Source organism: Vanellus vanellus, assembly GCF_965231255.1.
Source record: "Vanellus vanellus genome assembly, chromosome: 6".
Taxonomy (NCBI): Eukaryota; Metazoa; Chordata; class Aves; order Charadriiformes; family Charadriidae; genus Vanellus; species Vanellus vanellus.
The window spans coordinates 33,564,173-33,581,448 of NC_138911.1; the positions used below are offsets into that span (position 1 = coordinate 33,564,173).

The 17,276-nt window shown below is 41.8% G+C and overlaps 1 protein-coding gene across 1 annotated transcript; it reads left to right on the top strand.

The window, feature by feature from the left end:
- Positions 1 to 276: 276 nt before the first annotated feature.
- On the top strand, positions 277 to 8,463 carry ERH (ERH mRNA splicing and mitosis factor). The gene is made up of 4 exons (XM_082485208.1): positions 277 to 371; positions 3,970 to 4,057; positions 5,203 to 5,323; positions 7,947 to 8,463. Exons 1-4 carry the CDS (start codon positions 369 to 371, stop codon positions 8,047 to 8,049), a joined length of 315 nt encoding a protein of 104 aa, XP_082341334.1. The 5' UTR covers positions 277 to 368; the 3' UTR covers positions 8,050 to 8,463.
- Positions 8,464 to 17,276: the final 8,813 nt, after the last annotated feature.

Genomic DNA, 17,276 nt, shown 5'->3' on the forward strand with positions numbered 1-17,276 from the left:
TACCTCGGAGGCCAAAGTGGCACCTCCGCAACCCAGCGCTTCCCCTTCCGGGGGCACGGCACGCCCCGCCCACGTTGACACACACAGCCCCTCACGCTCCACCGGCTTCAAGATGGCGGGTGAAGTTGCGGCCGCCCGACCCGCTCCACGGGCCAGAGTGGGAAGGAGCGGCTCCCTTATCAAAGATGGCCGCAGGCCCCGCCCCCCTACCCCCGCCCCCCAGCCTGGTGCGGCCGCCCACTCCCGACATCCTCAGCGCCGCGCCGTGTGGCCGGCCGTTAGCGCGGCGCTTCCGGCGGGCGCGGGGGGTTGTGGGAGATCGTCGCGCGCTTCTTCTCCGCGGCGGTGCTGAAGGAGTAGGAGCCGTGATGGTGAGCGGGGCGGGCGGCGGGCCGGGCTCGGTGGTTCCTCCTTGCTCCCCGTGCCTGCTTAGGGGGAAGACGGCGCGACCCGGGGGAGCGAGGCGGGCTGCTTTCCCTTCCCCCTGGGGTTGGGGGCGGTCGCCGGCACCGCGGGCGGGAAGGCGCGGCGGGTAGTGGGGAAGGCCGCGGCCTCGCAAAGTGCCGCAAGGGTGGCTGCTCTCGGGGAGGGGGGGGAGGCATCCGGCCCTGGCGTGGAGCGGGCTGGCCCAGGAGCTTTGGCCCCTTTTCAGTGCGCTTCTGGAAGTGCAGCTCTTCCTGGCGAGCGCTGGCGTCGCGGATCCGTCGAGTGTGCCTACCTCACGTGGCTGATTTGCATTATATGAAGGTGTTTTCTGCCCGTGCGGCTTCCCCTACTCCTGCCCAGTACTTGGAGGAGGGAATGGCGGTGGTTGTGCTGGTGGGCTGTCGGAATGGCACGCTAAAGCACAAAGGCCTACCAGTCACAGTAGTTTGCTGCATTCGTCTAATAAATGTGACTGCCGAAGAAAGTTACTACCCTGCAGTGGAAGGACAACTGCTTCTGGGTTTGCAGCAAATTTCTACATCTGTCTGGCGCTTGCTCAAAAGCAGTTGGCTTTTGCTAGGATGAGCAGCTACAACCGCTGTCCCTTGTGTCCGAAGTGAAAGACAACACTTAAACCACTTTTTCTGCCTAGCAGGAGTAATGAAACACATTTAGGTGTGTGTGGCATACGACTTGTATTTGCATCACCACACATCTGATTCTTACAATACTTGTTTATGTCCCTTTTTAATTTCTTTTTTCCTTTATTGTTTAATAGACTCTACAGTTGGTAGAAGCCTCTGGGCAGATATTGCCTAGCTCCTAAGTTCTGGTTTGGCTGTCAGTGCTGCCTTAACCATTTTTAGAGTTCTGTTTTCAGTGATTGCAGCGCTTTCTAAAGTGCTGTCTAGGAGTTCAAAATCGGTGTAAGATAAACCATGTGGTATCTCAGTCAGTGTCCCGCTTAACAGCGGCCAGTACAACTGTGCTTTTAAAGAAAATGCAAGAAAACCCAACATGTGCATCAGAATAATAAGAATCCATATTGAACTCTTCCAGATAACCTGGTTCTAATGCATGAAGGTTTATGGATCTTCCCTTGTTTTGGTTTTCTTTTTTCTAATAATAAGATTTATACCTAGATGAAAACATTATAGTTATTAATCACACTGATTTTCGTCTGGTCACCTAAGCACATATTCAGTAGGGCAGGTAATAGTTGGAGAAAACTTTTCTCAGGCTTCTAAACTTGCCACTTTTTTGCACTTCTGTGGTAGCAATTTTATCAAAACATGCAAGTTATTCTTTTTCCCTTAAGGTAAAACAATGGGAAGTTCCCAATGAAATATTTGAGATTCAGTGCATGAATTGTATAATACAGATGGCCCCAATGGCATTAATTTTAATAAATTCCAGGCTTGTATCTGATAGGGGTATTTTAGAGTGTTTGAAGGGATAAATGGTTTAAAGTCAGAAGCCCAAATAATATCTACCTATAATTGTCTTACATATCTGACTCACTGATACTTTTTTCCTATAATCTGATTACTGGGATAATTTCAGAATATATACACATTCATTTAACACTCAAAAAATTGGAGGGTTAGCCTAGGTGTTTATAGGTCAGAAATCCTAAAATGATTCCCCAGCAAGATTCTGGGAGATTGAATACAGAATTCACTCAATTATGACACAATTCTGTAACTCCTGGTAAGTTCAGTTTTATCTATGCTCTCTTAGGCTTTGTCAAACAGACCCAACTTTTTTAATATTGAGTTTAGTTGAAAGAGACAAATATGTGTATGTAATCAGACACCACAAATGTAGTTTACAAGATATTCTGATGCTAAAGTAACACAGCTTTTTTTAGAACAAGCTGACTGAACTGGCTGATGCACCTCATCCATTGTTGTTAATAAGGGATCCTTAGTCAAATCCTCCCAGGAAATCAGAGTTGCATGTCCTGGAACCAAGCCTTGTCATCAGTGACCAGCAAATAAAAATGATAGTGCTGGAAAAAGTACTTTATAATAAAGTTTGGCAGAGTCATTTGGACTCCCTGGTAAGACGTGCCTTCTCAAGCACAATACACTTAGGAACAGCCAGATACCAGCCCCCCTTGGGGAATTCGTTTCAAATCTAGCGCCCTCTGGCATACGTGGAAGTAGACTTAAATAGTCGTCTCCTTTGTATGATTTTTGTTACAGTGTGTAGCTCTGAATTCCCCTCTCTTTCCACTTCTGATTATGAAAAGTCTTGCTGCTTCTGTTTCTCTGTCTAACTTTTTTCTGAGCTTCTCTGAATGTCCTACCATGTTATTTGAGGCAGAATTTAAGGAACTGAAAAATATATTCCAGGCATAGGAATGCTATCAGTCATGATATAAGAATTTGTACTGTTTTCTTATACGTTCCTTGTAAATCCTAATGTTTGCCATTTTTTCTTTTCTGTCCCTGCATTCAAACACTGAACTGGTATCTTCACTGATATGTCCAAAGTGTGGGTCAGGATTTTTCTATCAGCAGCTGATCAATTTAAGCCCAATTATTGTTGGTATGGAAACACTGGAAACAAATGCTTTGCTGTTTGTTTCCAGTGTGTCATACTCTGCGGTTGCCTCCATGAATATTACATGTTTGTGCTCACCTCATATATTAGCATTGAAAATGTTGTCTCCAATTAGCAGCACTGGAAATAGTGTTTGGTAGCCTGCTTGCAAACTTTCTGTGCTGTGTAACCTGTTAATTAGATCACAGATTGTGTACACTTCAAAAATCTTGCTTGTTGTTTGCTCAAATTACTTGCTGTAGCCAAGTGAAAAATATTATAGAAATAATGCAAGCCACAGATTGTACAATCATCTCTTTCCTGCAGAAGAACAAGCTTACAGGCTCTGACATTTGGAACAGTTATCTGTACCATAATTACTGTTTCAGTAGACTCAATGAAGTATGAAAAATCAGTGCATCTGTTTTGCAGGAAATAATCTTGAATACTAAGTGCAGAATTGTTGTATAATTTGTGTTCCCTTGAAGCTGAATGAATAACTCAAAAGTAGCTATTTGTTAAAATCTTTAAGGTGAGACTGACAGCGAAGTTAAGTTGGACTCCCTCCTTGCTCTTTAATTGGGGTATTTGAAATGATACTAACAGCTTGCATTTGGAATAAAATAAGTAAATGCACTAATGGCATAGCTATCATACATTGAATTTATTGCTTTGCTTTTCTGTTTAAATAGAAACTATTATTCCTGTGGTACTTTTTTTTCAACACAATAGCTCTTTTACTGGTGATTTTACACATTTTAAACTTACGTAAGGATTGATAGGACTGATTGGAAACAAAAATTGTTAACACGGCTTATATGAACAGTAAGTACTATTTGGAAAACGCCTGTATCCTTGATTGCTGGTTCAGTGTTTTGATATTATGCTTCTTTTTAGTGCTTCATTCAGATAAATAACTTAATTCAAACAGAAAAAAAGCATTCAAATTTTGCAAGTAACCTGTTTTCTTGGTGTTTGTTTTGTTTCGTTTTTCAGTCTCACACAATTCTACTTGTCCAGCCTACCAAAAGGCCAGAAGGCAGAACATATGCTGATTATGAATCAGTGAATGAGTGCATGGAAGGTGAGTGCAGACATGGTAGACAAAAAAATGTTGTTAAAGCCCCATTTTTTATATATTCATAAACTCAGTAAGAAAATAAGTTGCTGTTTATGTTTTCCCAAGGTAATTCACAAGAAATGCAAAAATTTCTTGGGCTTTTAGTTTACTAATTTTTTGGCAAACTAAAAATAGCTATTCTTTGTTTGTAAAACTTTTTTATATTAAATGTCTCTTTTTGATTTAACTAGATTGAACCACATTCAGCTCATGAGAGCAGACAATATTCTTGGTGGGGCCATGCAGCAGAGTTGCCTGAATGCATTTCATTGCAGGATCAGAGCCTGACTCTCGCTAATTTTTGTGCTAGCCATGTAGAGGAAATAAAAGTATGTGTGCAATTGATACATAATTTGCAGCATAATTTGTGGCATGTCTGCCAGAGAAAAAGTCCTGCATGACTTTGAGACACATAGTGAGCTTGGAAAGAAGATTGAAATACTACAGCTGTATGATCTAAATGTGGAAATTCACTTAACATGAAAAATTCTAATCCCAGGAAGTTTTGCTAGGCAAACAAAAGCACAATAAAGACCATGTAAAGCCTCTGTGCTCAGTTTAATATTATATTCTTCTCAGATGTATCTGAATTATTTATGGGCTAGCTTAACTAAAACTGATTTAAATTCATATACAGGCTTGTGCTGTCAGTCTTATCTCAGTAGCCCTGTTTGACTCTTTCTCAAGAATGATCTCTCTTCTGAGATTTGAGTAGCTTTATTTGACATTAGTTCTTCTCTTTTGCAGGTGCTTGTACAGTAGGAATATAAGTTGCAATTAATGTCTTAAAATTATTAGAAGGAATTTCATGTTTCCTTTGGAGCTTACTGCATGGGCAGTTCCATCTTTCACAGAACTAACATTTTTTCCTCTAGATACTTCTGTCCATGCATCTTACCTGATTTTATAGTATTAGTATTGTGTTTCAATGCAAACAGCTAAAACAAAAGCATTTCAACTCTGCAAAATCTGAGTAAAAATTTTATGTGTCTGTTTTCATAGTAGTTATTTCTAAACTTTCCTGATATCTGTGGTTCAAAAGCTGAAGTCTCAGCAAATACAGTTGTTGTTTTTTTAATATTGCATTGTTAATTTTTTTTCCTCTGTAGGAGTCTGTAAAATGTATGAAGAGCATCTGAAGAGAATGAATCCAAACAGTCCATCCATTACATATGATATCAGCCAATTGTTTGACTTCATTGATGACTTGGCAGACCTCAGCTGTCTTGTGTAAGTTCAGTTGTACAAATCCATTTCAGTGACTTAGAGAAGTCAGAATCCATCTTCCATGTTAACTCTTACATATTTTATGTGAAACCTGGTAAGATTCTGGGTTTTTTTCACAATAACTGTTAGTAAGGCAGCAGTTTTACAGCTGGCATGCCATGTTGCCCACTCCAGTTAACTGTATCGGAATAAAGTATTTTGAAAGAAAGCTTAGAAACTCACAGTTCTACTTGGATTTTAGTCACATTGAAGCTCCCAGCATTGCAAATACTGGAAGTCCAACAGTTTAATACAGCTACATATTTTATTAATGCTAGAATCTGTTTAAATTGGGGCTGTATCTACCTTTGTGCAGCAGATCTGATTCTTAAGGAGGCAGAATGATTACAGAATTTTATTCAGCTAAGGGCTGTACTAGTGGTATGGTAGAAGTCTACAGAAGTGCATTGCAGCCAATTGTTTATTTTGATCAAGATTCAGCAAGATGGAAGTTTCTGTAAATCCTAATGAAGTGACTGAGGAACAGATCAGTCCCCCAGAGAGCCCTAGGTAATTGTTCGAGTGTTCTTATGAACACGTTATCTCCAGTTCTTGTCTGTGTATTAAAGTTGTGGGCCAGCAAAGGTGGTCTTGTGTACTTTCCATTCTGACTGCACTATGAAATCAAATGTTAAATTTTACTATTCAGGTCATAACATTGTAACTAAATTAGTTAGTCCAGATCATGAGTGCTTTCCACACCATAAACTTCAAGGTAATGGTTTGCTATAACAGTGGTATCAACTTTGCAGAAATTCTGGAGGAATAAGGATACAAATCTCGTATTCAAGTAACAAAAGATATAGTATTTGGCTTTCTTAGCTCAAAATTCCAGAAACTATTTAAGCTGGTGAGTATCTGGTGTGGACATTCCTGCAGCTGTACTGCTCCATCTGAAATCCCAGTGCAAGTACTTGTGCAGCTGTACAGTGAACAACCTTTGCCAGTTATTTCCAGTTTAAAATAAAAACCTGTTTTTAAAAAACAGAGCATCAGATTGCTTTCCTTTGCCTTCTGATGTACATACAGAATTTATGTTACTGATAGTGACTTAATACAAATGCCATTTACCAAAGTTTTCAGCAGAGTAAGTAAACCAGGATTAGAGTTTCCACAGTTACCTTGTTCTTGGACGTTGTGCCTCGTTTGATCTTCAGGTGTCATAGTGCTGGGCTGATGCAGTTTGAAAGACACACTTGTTTTAGTTTATCTGACAGACTGAAGCTAGCTACTTGCTTTAGGAAGTAGCAACTCTTTTCTAGTACAGTCTTGTGTCTTTATTAAGCTTGTAAACTCAGCGTCATCAAATTCTACTTCAGCTTATAGCTTCCACCAGATGGCACACGTAGCGTACCAGACATGTCTTGTGTTCATGGAAATTCCTATAGTACTTACTATCTGGTCTCATAGTGTAACATTATGAATGGTTTGGAGTGGGGGTGGAAATTGCTAACTTTTCCTGAAAGTAACATTTCTTACACTGCACTGGAACTACTACTAACTACTACTGTATCAATATATACTGAAACTCTTTCTGTGGCCTTGAACCAGTCATGCTGGGTTTTAAATAACAAGGCTTTCTTAGAAACAGTATGCTTAGGGTTTTTTTCCTTAGGTAAGAACTATAAATTATTCTGGATTGAGTTAACGCTGGATTTTTACTTAACTTCTTACCAATGACCATCTCATCCTTCTTGTCTGATTAGAAATATGCGTACCAAGATTTAAAGACTGACCAGGACTTCAGTAATTCTTGAAGCATTCACTGAAATTCATCCTCATCAAAAAACCATTCAACTCTAATGACTAAGCGGGAAAGGAGGGCATGAAGTTACACAGATGACTGCATGCAATTTACTTACATTTTTCGGTCTAATTTTGCTTCAACAGTGTACTTAGTAACTGAGTTCTCTGGCCCTGGCAAGAAATCTTGCTAGTGGACTACTTCTATCAACTGTCCCTGAGTACCAAAGAAAATGCATCTGTGGGTTCTTGTTTTCAGTTTACTTTTTATGAAGTGTCCTTGTTTGCTAGATGTAGGCTTGCCATCACTGCTAACTGGCAAGAATCCTTTGTCGTCCATCTATGAGTCTACCTTTGCTCCTGGAAAATAGTGCTTTTATTAATTTTCTGAAAATTCCAAACAGAAGTGGAACACTTAAACTCACATGAACACTTGCTGAAGTAGTGTTGAAGTGTTTGGCTCATTAAGACAAATTAAATTGTTTCCTGGTGGAACTATGCTTCTTCATTCTGAGCTCCAGAATATTAAGGTGCTCCATTTGTTGTCTCCCATAAGTAATTATATTCATGAATTAAAATGTGAACACTGTGATCCAGTCACTCAGTAGTCCTCGGAGCATCTCGTTTTATTTCAGATTCTTACTGATCTGCTGGGTAACTGTTTTTAGGGAACAGGATAAATCTCTTCAATAAGCAGCAATTCCCACCTACTTCTGATACTGTGTTCTGTTCACAGCTTTCTGCCTCATACACTGGAAGATGCTTAATCATTTGTGAAGTTCTTCTGGTAGATGTTCTACAAGGACAGACTGATACTATGTTAATTCTTTTCTTTTCTCTCTAGTTACCGTGCTGATACTCAGACATACCAACCATACAATAAAGACTGGATAAAGGAGAAGATCTACGTCCTCCTCCGCAGGCAGGCCCAGCAAGCAAGCAAATAATGTGGGCACCGTTATTACATGGGTTTGGGGGAGGGCTTGGACAACAGGTGTGTACAGAGTGTAGTAGTGAACGTTTTGTATTATAGTCATCCTGTTGCCATCTTGTTAAACTCTTTAGCCAGGACTGAATGTATTGTTAGAGATTCAAGGATTTTGTTGGATTTGACTTTTTTTTTTTTCCAGTGTAAATGGAGAAGAAAGTGCAACATCTTCAGCAGAATTTAAATTTGGTTGTTTGTTTTTGTTTTTTTTCCTCTGGTTAGCTAATGGTCCTACCTTGTTTGAACCCCTGGGGCTGTTCACATTGTATTTCGCCACATTCACTGTATGTGCCCTTCTGTGGGGTTTCCAACATTTAGTTATGTCCTTGAGACAGTCTTAATGGGGAATAAAAGAATTACCCTTTAGTTAAAATTGAGTGCTGAATTTTGTGGATTTTTCCAAACAACGAATTAAATCTTTCTTGCCTGTTTACCAAAGAACAGGGCTTGAAGGGTTACGTGGACTGAACCAACAGTTCTTTGCTGTATTACAGAATAGCTCAAATTCTGGCCTGCCAAGTTAACTTCTCTGTCCTAGTCTTGATTACTGTCTTTCCTGGGAATCTTTGGGAAACACAGCAGTCTTCTTGCACTCTGAACTCTATTTTTCTACTAGGCATTTATATTCAGGTAAGTGTCTGCTGTGGGATAGGTGATAGGTGAGAGCAGGCCGAACCTATTGCATTACAGACCCCACAAATTAGTCAACTTCCAACATTCCCCTGATAAGGGAATAGGCAAAGCAAATTGTTTTTATGGGAATCTGCCCCAAACTGCATTTTCTCTTTACAAAGGATAAAGACTTAACTGCTTGCACACCCTGTAAAATTATATCTGCCCCTGGATATCTTGAACATTGATTTTGCTGTGCTGAGAACATTTGGATTGGAGGACACATCAGACCAAAAAATACAGCACGTAGAAAAGCAACATTGGATTGGTACTTTGTACCTTTGTGTTAATCTAGAGTTTGTCTACTATAGGTACAGATTTGAGTCTTAGACTGTACAGGTATACCTAACCAGGAACAGTTCCAGGATTAACAGAGGAATGCAATTCTCTCCAGTGCACTTAACTTCCTGATACACATCAATAGTTTCTGATGGACCTCACAGCAAATGGATTGGCTTAAAAGAATCCGAGGTCAAATTGACTGTCTATAGGAAAGCTTTAATGAAAATACCTTCACTTAAGTGATAAGTAATAGCTGCTGAAGACTTGGGATCAAATTACTGAAGAGAAAGATAGTGGGAGCAGGTGTTAAACTTTTCCCCCCAACATGAATACAAATTAGATATTAGACCTACTGGCCCTACAGCTGTAGTGACCAGGAATCCATTGCATCCATTAACATCAAAACATGCTTCCTTTATAAGAAACGGTGATTTTCAAAACGTAGTAGGTCAAAAGTATATCAATCCACTTAAGGTTACTTAAATCTGTAAATACTTCTGTATGGAAGTTTTCTATTCAAATCCAGCTTGACAGAGTAAGTAAAACTTACAAAATTCACTATTGCCCCATATAATAACATTCAGGTTTAATATAAGCAATGTTACTTAAACAGCTTGTGTAGTATATCCTCCTGTATAGCAAGTAGTAAAATAACATGTTCTTTCCTAACATGTTTGAGGTTTACTTCTGGTAAATGTTTACAATTTTTTTGGTAAACAATCCAATATTCTCACGGTGGATCATTCAAGGTGCTAAGTAGGGTGCAATTTTGTAGTTCTTAAATGAAGCCAAATAAACATCCCCTCTCACATTAAAAATACCGATTTAATATTTTCCTCATTCTGTGAGCTTGTTTTCAATTTAAGGAAAACCAGTCATGTGGGCCCTTTCCTGATTGTGAAAAGTGCAAGGAGCACGCTGAATCTGTATGAATGAGGAACTTGGAACATAACATAGCTCTTTCTTCAAAGATAACCTGACATTTGGTCTAATAAAAATTATTCTTCTTGGGTTTTGTTCTAGTATATATGACTGTGCAAACTAAGACCAGTAAACAAGTACAAAGCATGAATTTCCTCACATTAGAAGAAGATGCTTTAAAGCATGCAGTAATAAAAGTTTCTCCTTTATGAAAGGGATTTTGTAAAGGTATGTTTTTTGGAAAGTAGAAGGTAAACAAGCTTTAACTTCAAGGTTAATTCACATGAAATTTTTTTTTTTTTTTTAAACACACTTAAACTAGCAGATGTTCTACTGGCACTGTAGTAATGTAGTACACTCTAGCAGGCCAAGTGAAAAATTACTCTCCAGTTTGCTGCTTGACTCCTTTCCAGTAAGGGATGACAGCAGTGTGTTTAGGACTTTCTCTGGTTGCACCTGACCTTAGAGACATCACTTCTACTAAGAGAGAGCAAACATTTGCCTGGGTTCAGCTACCTTAAAAGTGAGCAGCATTTCAGATGCTGCTCAAAAATGTCAGCAGCATTTTGCAAGTAAAGCCATAAACAAATCTCATGATTACAGAAAGTATGTCAGAAAAGAATCTGTCATCCCGTGCGTGCTTTGCCTGTAGCAAATTGCCTGGTGCTTCCTGCATAAAGGATAGGTACGAGGAACAGTGTTGGTCATACCTGCTACAGTGCAGGAGTAAATGATAAAGTCAATTATATTGTCTGTTTCTGCAGGAGAGTGGTACAGTATTGTAAAACAGGGATAAAGAATGGAATTCAGAGACCTAGTATTTCCAGGTGTGGAAATACTTAATTATTTTTTTTTAAAGCAAGTCCATTAAGGAAGTCTAGCCTCAGTTCAATGAGATGTATGAACCCTCATCCATCACCAGGAGTACAGAGCAACTGAGGTGCTTGCCTGACTTCAGCGTGGCTTATGGAGTCACGAAACGTGCTGCATCTTTTCTAATCGGGGAATAGAAAAGTCCTCATGTGGTCTCTGGACCGACCACCAGTGATTTCAGGTTGAAGCATGACCAGAATGATACAACTCATTTCTTGGCATGGCTATTCACTAAGTAAATAGTGAGGTGAAGTTGTGAGATGGCCGAGCCAATCTGACAGTCCACTGGTGTTAAGAGGCCTAACGCTACTCCACGCTACATACAAGAGAGACACTGGTGGTGTGGGGAAGGGGAGAGCAGGACTGCCGATCGGCACCAACAAGCAGAGTAGCTGGTCACTTAAAATAAGAATGAAACCTCATCTGAGGCTTTGAGAACAAGGTCAAGCGTGGCAGATGCTGTTGCAGGACACTAGATAAATTGTGTGTATATACATAAAGGACTGGTTTATCTACCATTGCACGTTCCTACCAGTCAGCAACACACAGGGCCAGGGGGAGAGTATATATCCTTTGGTATAGGCTGAAATCTTGCAGCCAGTTCAAGGACCTAGGTCTGATGTAATACCACTAAGATTAGAATTTAAGTTGTTTTTGACTGCACAATAACAACAGGAACACTCTCTTACAAGAATCTCACTCTGCAGCCTCCTTCAATGTGCTGAAGGGGATTGTGAAAAGCAAAATTGAGTTTGTATTCCTGCTTTGAGGGTGAAATAAGCTAGGTGGTTAAAATACTTGTCTACAGTTTCTTCTGTTGTCACATTCTTTTAAAATAGACTGAAATCATGAGATCCATCACAACACATCATAAGCACAGCAGGAAAGTAGCATCCCCATCGTTACATCAGTCTGTTCTCAGATTTAACACCACTGTCACATACAGCGGGGAAAAAAAAAGTAAGACCACCTTGCTCTCTTTGTTAAAGCCTAATGTATGTGCTTTAGAAGAACTGTTTACAGCAAGAGGAGACTTTACCTTTTGATGAAGGGATAGAGTGTACCATCAGCAAGCTTGCTGATGACACAACGCTGGGAGGGGTAGCTGACACACTGGAAGTCTGTGCTGCCATACAGCGTGACTCGGACAGGCTGGAGAGTTGAGCGGAGAGGAACCTAATGAAATACAACAAGGGCAAGTGTAGGGTACTGCATCCGGGGAGGAATAACCCCGTGCGTCAGTACAGGTTGGGGGCTGACCTCCTGGAGAGCAGCTCTGTGAAAAGGGACCTGGGAGTCCTGGTGGACAACAGGATGGCCATGAGGCAGCAATGTGCCCTGGTGGCCAAGAAGGCCAATGGCATCCTCGGGTCCATCAAGAGGAGTGTGGCCAGCAGGTCGAGGGAGGTCATCCTCCCCCTCTGCCCTGGTGAGGCTGCATCTGGAGTATTGTGTCCAGTTCTGGGCTCCCCGGTTCAAGAAGGACAGGGAACTGCTGGAGAGGGTCCAGCAAAGGGCTACAAAGATGATTAGGGGACTGGAGCATCTTTCTTACGAGGAAAGGCTGAGGCACTTGGGGCTTTTCAGTCTGGAGAAAAAGACGACTGAGGGGGGATCTTATCAATGCTTATAAATACTTAAAGGGAGGGTGCCAGGTACATGGGAATGGTCTTTTTTTCAGTGGTGCCCAGTGACAGGACAAGAGGTAACAGGCAGGAACTTGAACTTAGGAATTTCCATCTAAACACAAGGAGGGATTTCTTTACTTTGAGGGTGGCAGAGCACTGGAACAGGCTGCCCGGTGAGGTGGAGGAGTCTCCGACTCTGGAGACTTTCAAAGCCTGCCTGGACGCCGTCCTGTGCAACCTACTGTAGGTGACCCTGCTCTGGCAGGGAGGTTGGCCTAGATGATCTCCAGAGGTCCCTTCCAACCCCTACCATTCTGTGATTCTACCACTCATAGGATTTTTTTAGGTGGGGAGAACCACCAGATTTTTCACTTGCATTAGAGAGAGGTAAGCGAGTTGCTGGTTGTGATCTCATTGCCATATATGCCAAGCAATGAGCTAGTTTGTGACACACTGAAAGCAAGGACGCTCCTTAAGATGACTTGCTCTGGGAGGGAGTAGGGCAATGCTCCAGATACTTCCCTTTAGAGTACATAAACAGTTATGTACATTTGCAATTCCCACTGAGTAACAGCCTGATTGTACTGGAACTCAGCTGTGTTGGAAACTCAACAATCCATCAAGAAAGCTAATAAACTGAAAAATCAAGGGTAGCCGGATTACAAGTACAAAGTAATTTCAAGCTCCTGTTTTTCAGCTGCTATGAAACTGTAAAGTGTCCACGCAACCCTGGAGAGCATTAAAGCAAATAAATTATAAATTTTCTGTTTTACCGTTATCATAGATTTGTTAGGCAGGGAGTGTTTGGGGGAGCAGGGAGCATAATTTAGCAGTTCTCCAGCAGTATACAGGTTGCCGCTGAGGCTCCTAACAGAGTCTGAGATTCTCAGCTATACATAAACTGCAAGAGTAAATCTGTTGAAATAGAAAACTATTTTAAAGCTCTGCCATATTAGTCAATTCTCTCAGGTTTTCTACACGGAGCGTCTTGTCTGCTGTAATGTTGCTCAGTGTTGGCTGACTATAATGTTCCATTCACTGAAATAGCAGGGCAGTGACTTTGCCACTGAAATACACTGAATGGGGATGTTTGGGTTTGCACAGTATAAAGGCAGCTCTCTATTCCAACCTGTTAATAAATGCTCTATCCTCCCTGTGTCTGAAAAGGATTGAAGTTAAAGTAAGACCCATTTTGATTTGTAACAGGGAAACGTCATATTCTAGCAATTAGTTTTCTCATTACTGTAATTTGAGCTGTGCCGGTATGAACAGTTTATCCAGATGAGGTTTGGGCGCAGCTCCAATTTATAGGTTTAATTCCTACTATTTGTGCTGAGTTTGCGTATGACACGTAAGTAAAACTTGCACGCTGCATATCCCAGCTCTGTGACGTCCCTGGTGGAGCATTAGTGAGGGTTTTGTTAATTTTTTTTTTTTTTTTTTTTTTTTTTTTTTTACACCCCCTTGTCAAGCTGCTGCTACCCCCCCCCGCAGTGTCTCTGTAGTCCTTCCACCTAAAACTGTGATTAGTCCCGTCGTCTTAGCATCAACCACCAGTGACATACACACAGCTTCTGGAACGCTGTGTAGCTGATGCGTGCTTTGCGTTTGTGCCATGGAAGCCAACAAGACCTGGAGAAGAGAAAAATTGGGCTGTGTATGTGGAGGTTGTGTTTCTGGACTCTGCCACTGGCTAAATATGACATTTGTATGGCCCAGATCACTAACACACCAGTGCTTCCAGCTGGCGTATTTAATTCCTGTTCATACAGCTTTTGCATCACTCCATTGACTGCACGGGAAACAGTCTCCTTAAGTTTAAACTTCTTAGCTACCCAGAGGATTGGTTTTCACACACCCCCAACAGAAAACCGTTGCCCTGAGAGGTTGGGGAATATCCGTCCTCGGAGATGTTCAAGACCTGACCACAGCACTGCGCAGCCAGATCTGGTTAAACCTGCTCTGAGCGGGATTTGGCTAGACGACTTTTGGAGCTTTCTTCCAACCTAAATTGTCCATCATTATATTGGACTCACTACTGGAATGTCCTGTATAATGAAAAATGGGAAACCTAAGTTTTGAATGACCAGCTTCATGGAGGCATTTGAACTCAGCGTTCCCCTGGCCACCTACAACAGTGCTGCAAATGGCAGACGAGCGAGTAGTCCTGAGTGGGTTTGCATGACACAACAGTAGTGTTCACTGGGCTAAAGTGCAACTAATCCCGGGTGACAAAGACAGGGTGCAGAATAGTCAGATTTGATCTTGTTCTGATGTTCCCTTTGAATGAAAGAAGATTCACATGGGACACTGAGAATAAAGCCTTGTGGCATAGGTTTAGTCCTGAGAGGTCATCAGACCTGCCATCTAGATGCACCCCCTTCCCCTCCGTATACTCACACACCTCACAAGCTTTTCCAGCCCTCAACAACAACAACAACAACAAAGTCTGTATTAGAGATAAAAGGCCTCAGAAATCTGTGATGTACTGATAGGGAAAGCTCAAGGACTTTGGGAAATGCCAGGGGACAGTCAGAAACAGGCCCTGCATGACAATGGAGAGAAAAGCAATCACACCTGTGCCCCTGCCCCCACCCCATCACCCCCGGCTAATCTTACTGGGAGGCAAAGGCGTCCTAGTGCAGTATCCAATAACGTACTTGCAGGGGAAAGAGGAAAGTCAATGCTACTAGGGCTAGAAATAAACCTTGCTCCACATTTCATTTTTAGCTATGCCTTCTCTCAGGTTCTCAGCAGGAAGGAAAAGGGGAAGGGAAGGGGAGAAATCTCTTCTCTCTCAATACATTAACTTGACCTCTGAGGGAATTCTTGGCTTGTACATCTATTCTACTGTAACACTGGAATGTAGCAGAAGCACCAAGACGTTACCAGAGCGTAGCAAGCAGAGTCAGCATTCAAGTCTTCTCTTCAAAGTGCATTTCTCAAATCCAGAATTGTTCCTTCTCCATCCCCATCATGTCCAGAAGTTTAGCCAGTGCCAAACCACTGCAGCTTTCCTTGCCTGGCTTGTAATGCTGTTCCAGAACACTTTTCTCAGCTCATGAGTATCCTTCTAGATTATGGGCCAAGTGAGTTTAATTTCATTTTCTATCCACTTTGTGCTAGTAGCACCTTTTTATCATTTTTCTCCAATTACTTCTCCACTCATCTCCCCAGAAGAGCAATCATTCCCCATCTCAGTTTTGCTAAATTAGTAACTTGTGAACTGTAGTTTCTTCTTGTACAAGAAGTTGCTTTGTCTCCTGCTCATCCTAGCAGTTTTCTGCATCTTTTCCTGTCTAAGTTTGTCTTCGATTGAACACAGTTATCATTCCAGGCACCTGCCGCTCTAAATGAAGTTTACCAATCTTTCATACTGTGGTAATGATGTCTCCTTAGACCAAGAACGAATCATTTAATGCCTCCTAAAATTACATGTGTCGTTTTTGTGTTTACAACACACTTAATTGTTCAGCGATCACTCAGTGCACCCTGTATCCCTTTCCCCTATCGTCTCCAAGTGAAAGCGCTCATTATTTATACAAAATGAAACAACTTCAGATAGAAAACTTGAGAAAGAGATATGTGAGAATAACCAAGCAGAATAGCCTCTTAATGAAGACACTCACCTGGGATACTCCAGAGGACTCAAAGCCCGTCTGAAATGAGCAGAGCGGGAGCTACATTAACCACAAAACTGCATTGCTCCATTTGTTGGCAGAAAGGCACCCAAAGCAGGTCAGCCATAGCTCCAGGAAGTATTTGCCTTCTGAAAATCCCCAAGGAAAAATAGGTGCCTCCCTCCATCTTGCAATTAATGGACTAATCATCTTGTTAGCATATTGCATAACCAAGGCAGCTCTCTGCTCAGCACGCTGCCTTCTGTCTGTCTTACTCCTCAGCCCCAGTCCTCCCTAACTACGGGAAGCCTGCGCATCGCATTTGGAGCCCCAGATTCCCCCTGCAGTGGGGAGAACAGCAGCCAGTAGAATTTTTATCAACCTCCTCTTGCCCGCCCCAAGACACCTCGAATAAACCATTTTAAGCTCCATAAACCTGAATTCTCCATTTAAACTGTTTCAGTAGAAAATTCATGACTACCTCCAGGCATGCTGTCACGAGAAGTTAGATATTACTTAAATCTGGTTGCAGGGGGAATGGAGGTCCAGCCTCAAAGGTGTTTGACATGTAATTCAGATTGAAAAAACCTACCCATGTGACTTGCCCAGGCTCCCTTCCAGCTCCTGGAGTAACGTAACAGCAAAATGCAAGTCCCAGCCCAGTACCAGCTGAACCAGCTTCCCACTGAGCACCTCGTTCCAATTCCCCCTTTCCCGCCCTCACACATGCATTGACCTAACTGGTACCTCTTGCCCTACTTTCCATCAAATGCTGCCACTCACCCTAACTAGCAACAAGTAGCGCTAATTAGTTAATGCCAAAGAACTGCTAAGAATTGAAACAAACTCCTCTTCCTACTTACTTAGACAAGCCCCATAAAGACAAATCCATCACTGGTTGTTAAGTGCAAGGATGCTACCCCTGGCTCAGGGTGTCAATGCATCAGAAGTTACTGAGGACCCCGAGAGTGTTTTGGGAGAGCAGCACCACGCAATTGCCCTGTTCTTACATCTTTTCCCCTAGACGCCTGGTTTGGGTCACTGACAGGAACAGGCTAATGGATGAGGTGGCACTTTTATCTGGTCAGATACACATAAGCACTCTATGTTGGGGTTATTTTCATGGCGGGGTTGGGAGGTTTTTTCCTTACTTGAGTAAGGTTTTCCACAAATGTTTTGCAGGGAAGTTC

Excerpts from the sequence above, each read along its gene's own strand:
- ERH (XM_082485208.1), top strand. Across the intron at positions 4,058-5,202 it reads AGTGAATGAGTGCATGGAAG|GAGTCTGTAAAATGTATGAA; the intron begins GTGAGTGCAGAC and ends TTTCCTCTGTAG. Across the intron at positions 5,324-7,946 it reads GCAGACCTCAGCTGTCTTGT|TTACCGTGCTGATACTCAGA; the intron begins GTAAGTTCAGTT and ends TTTTCTCTCTAG.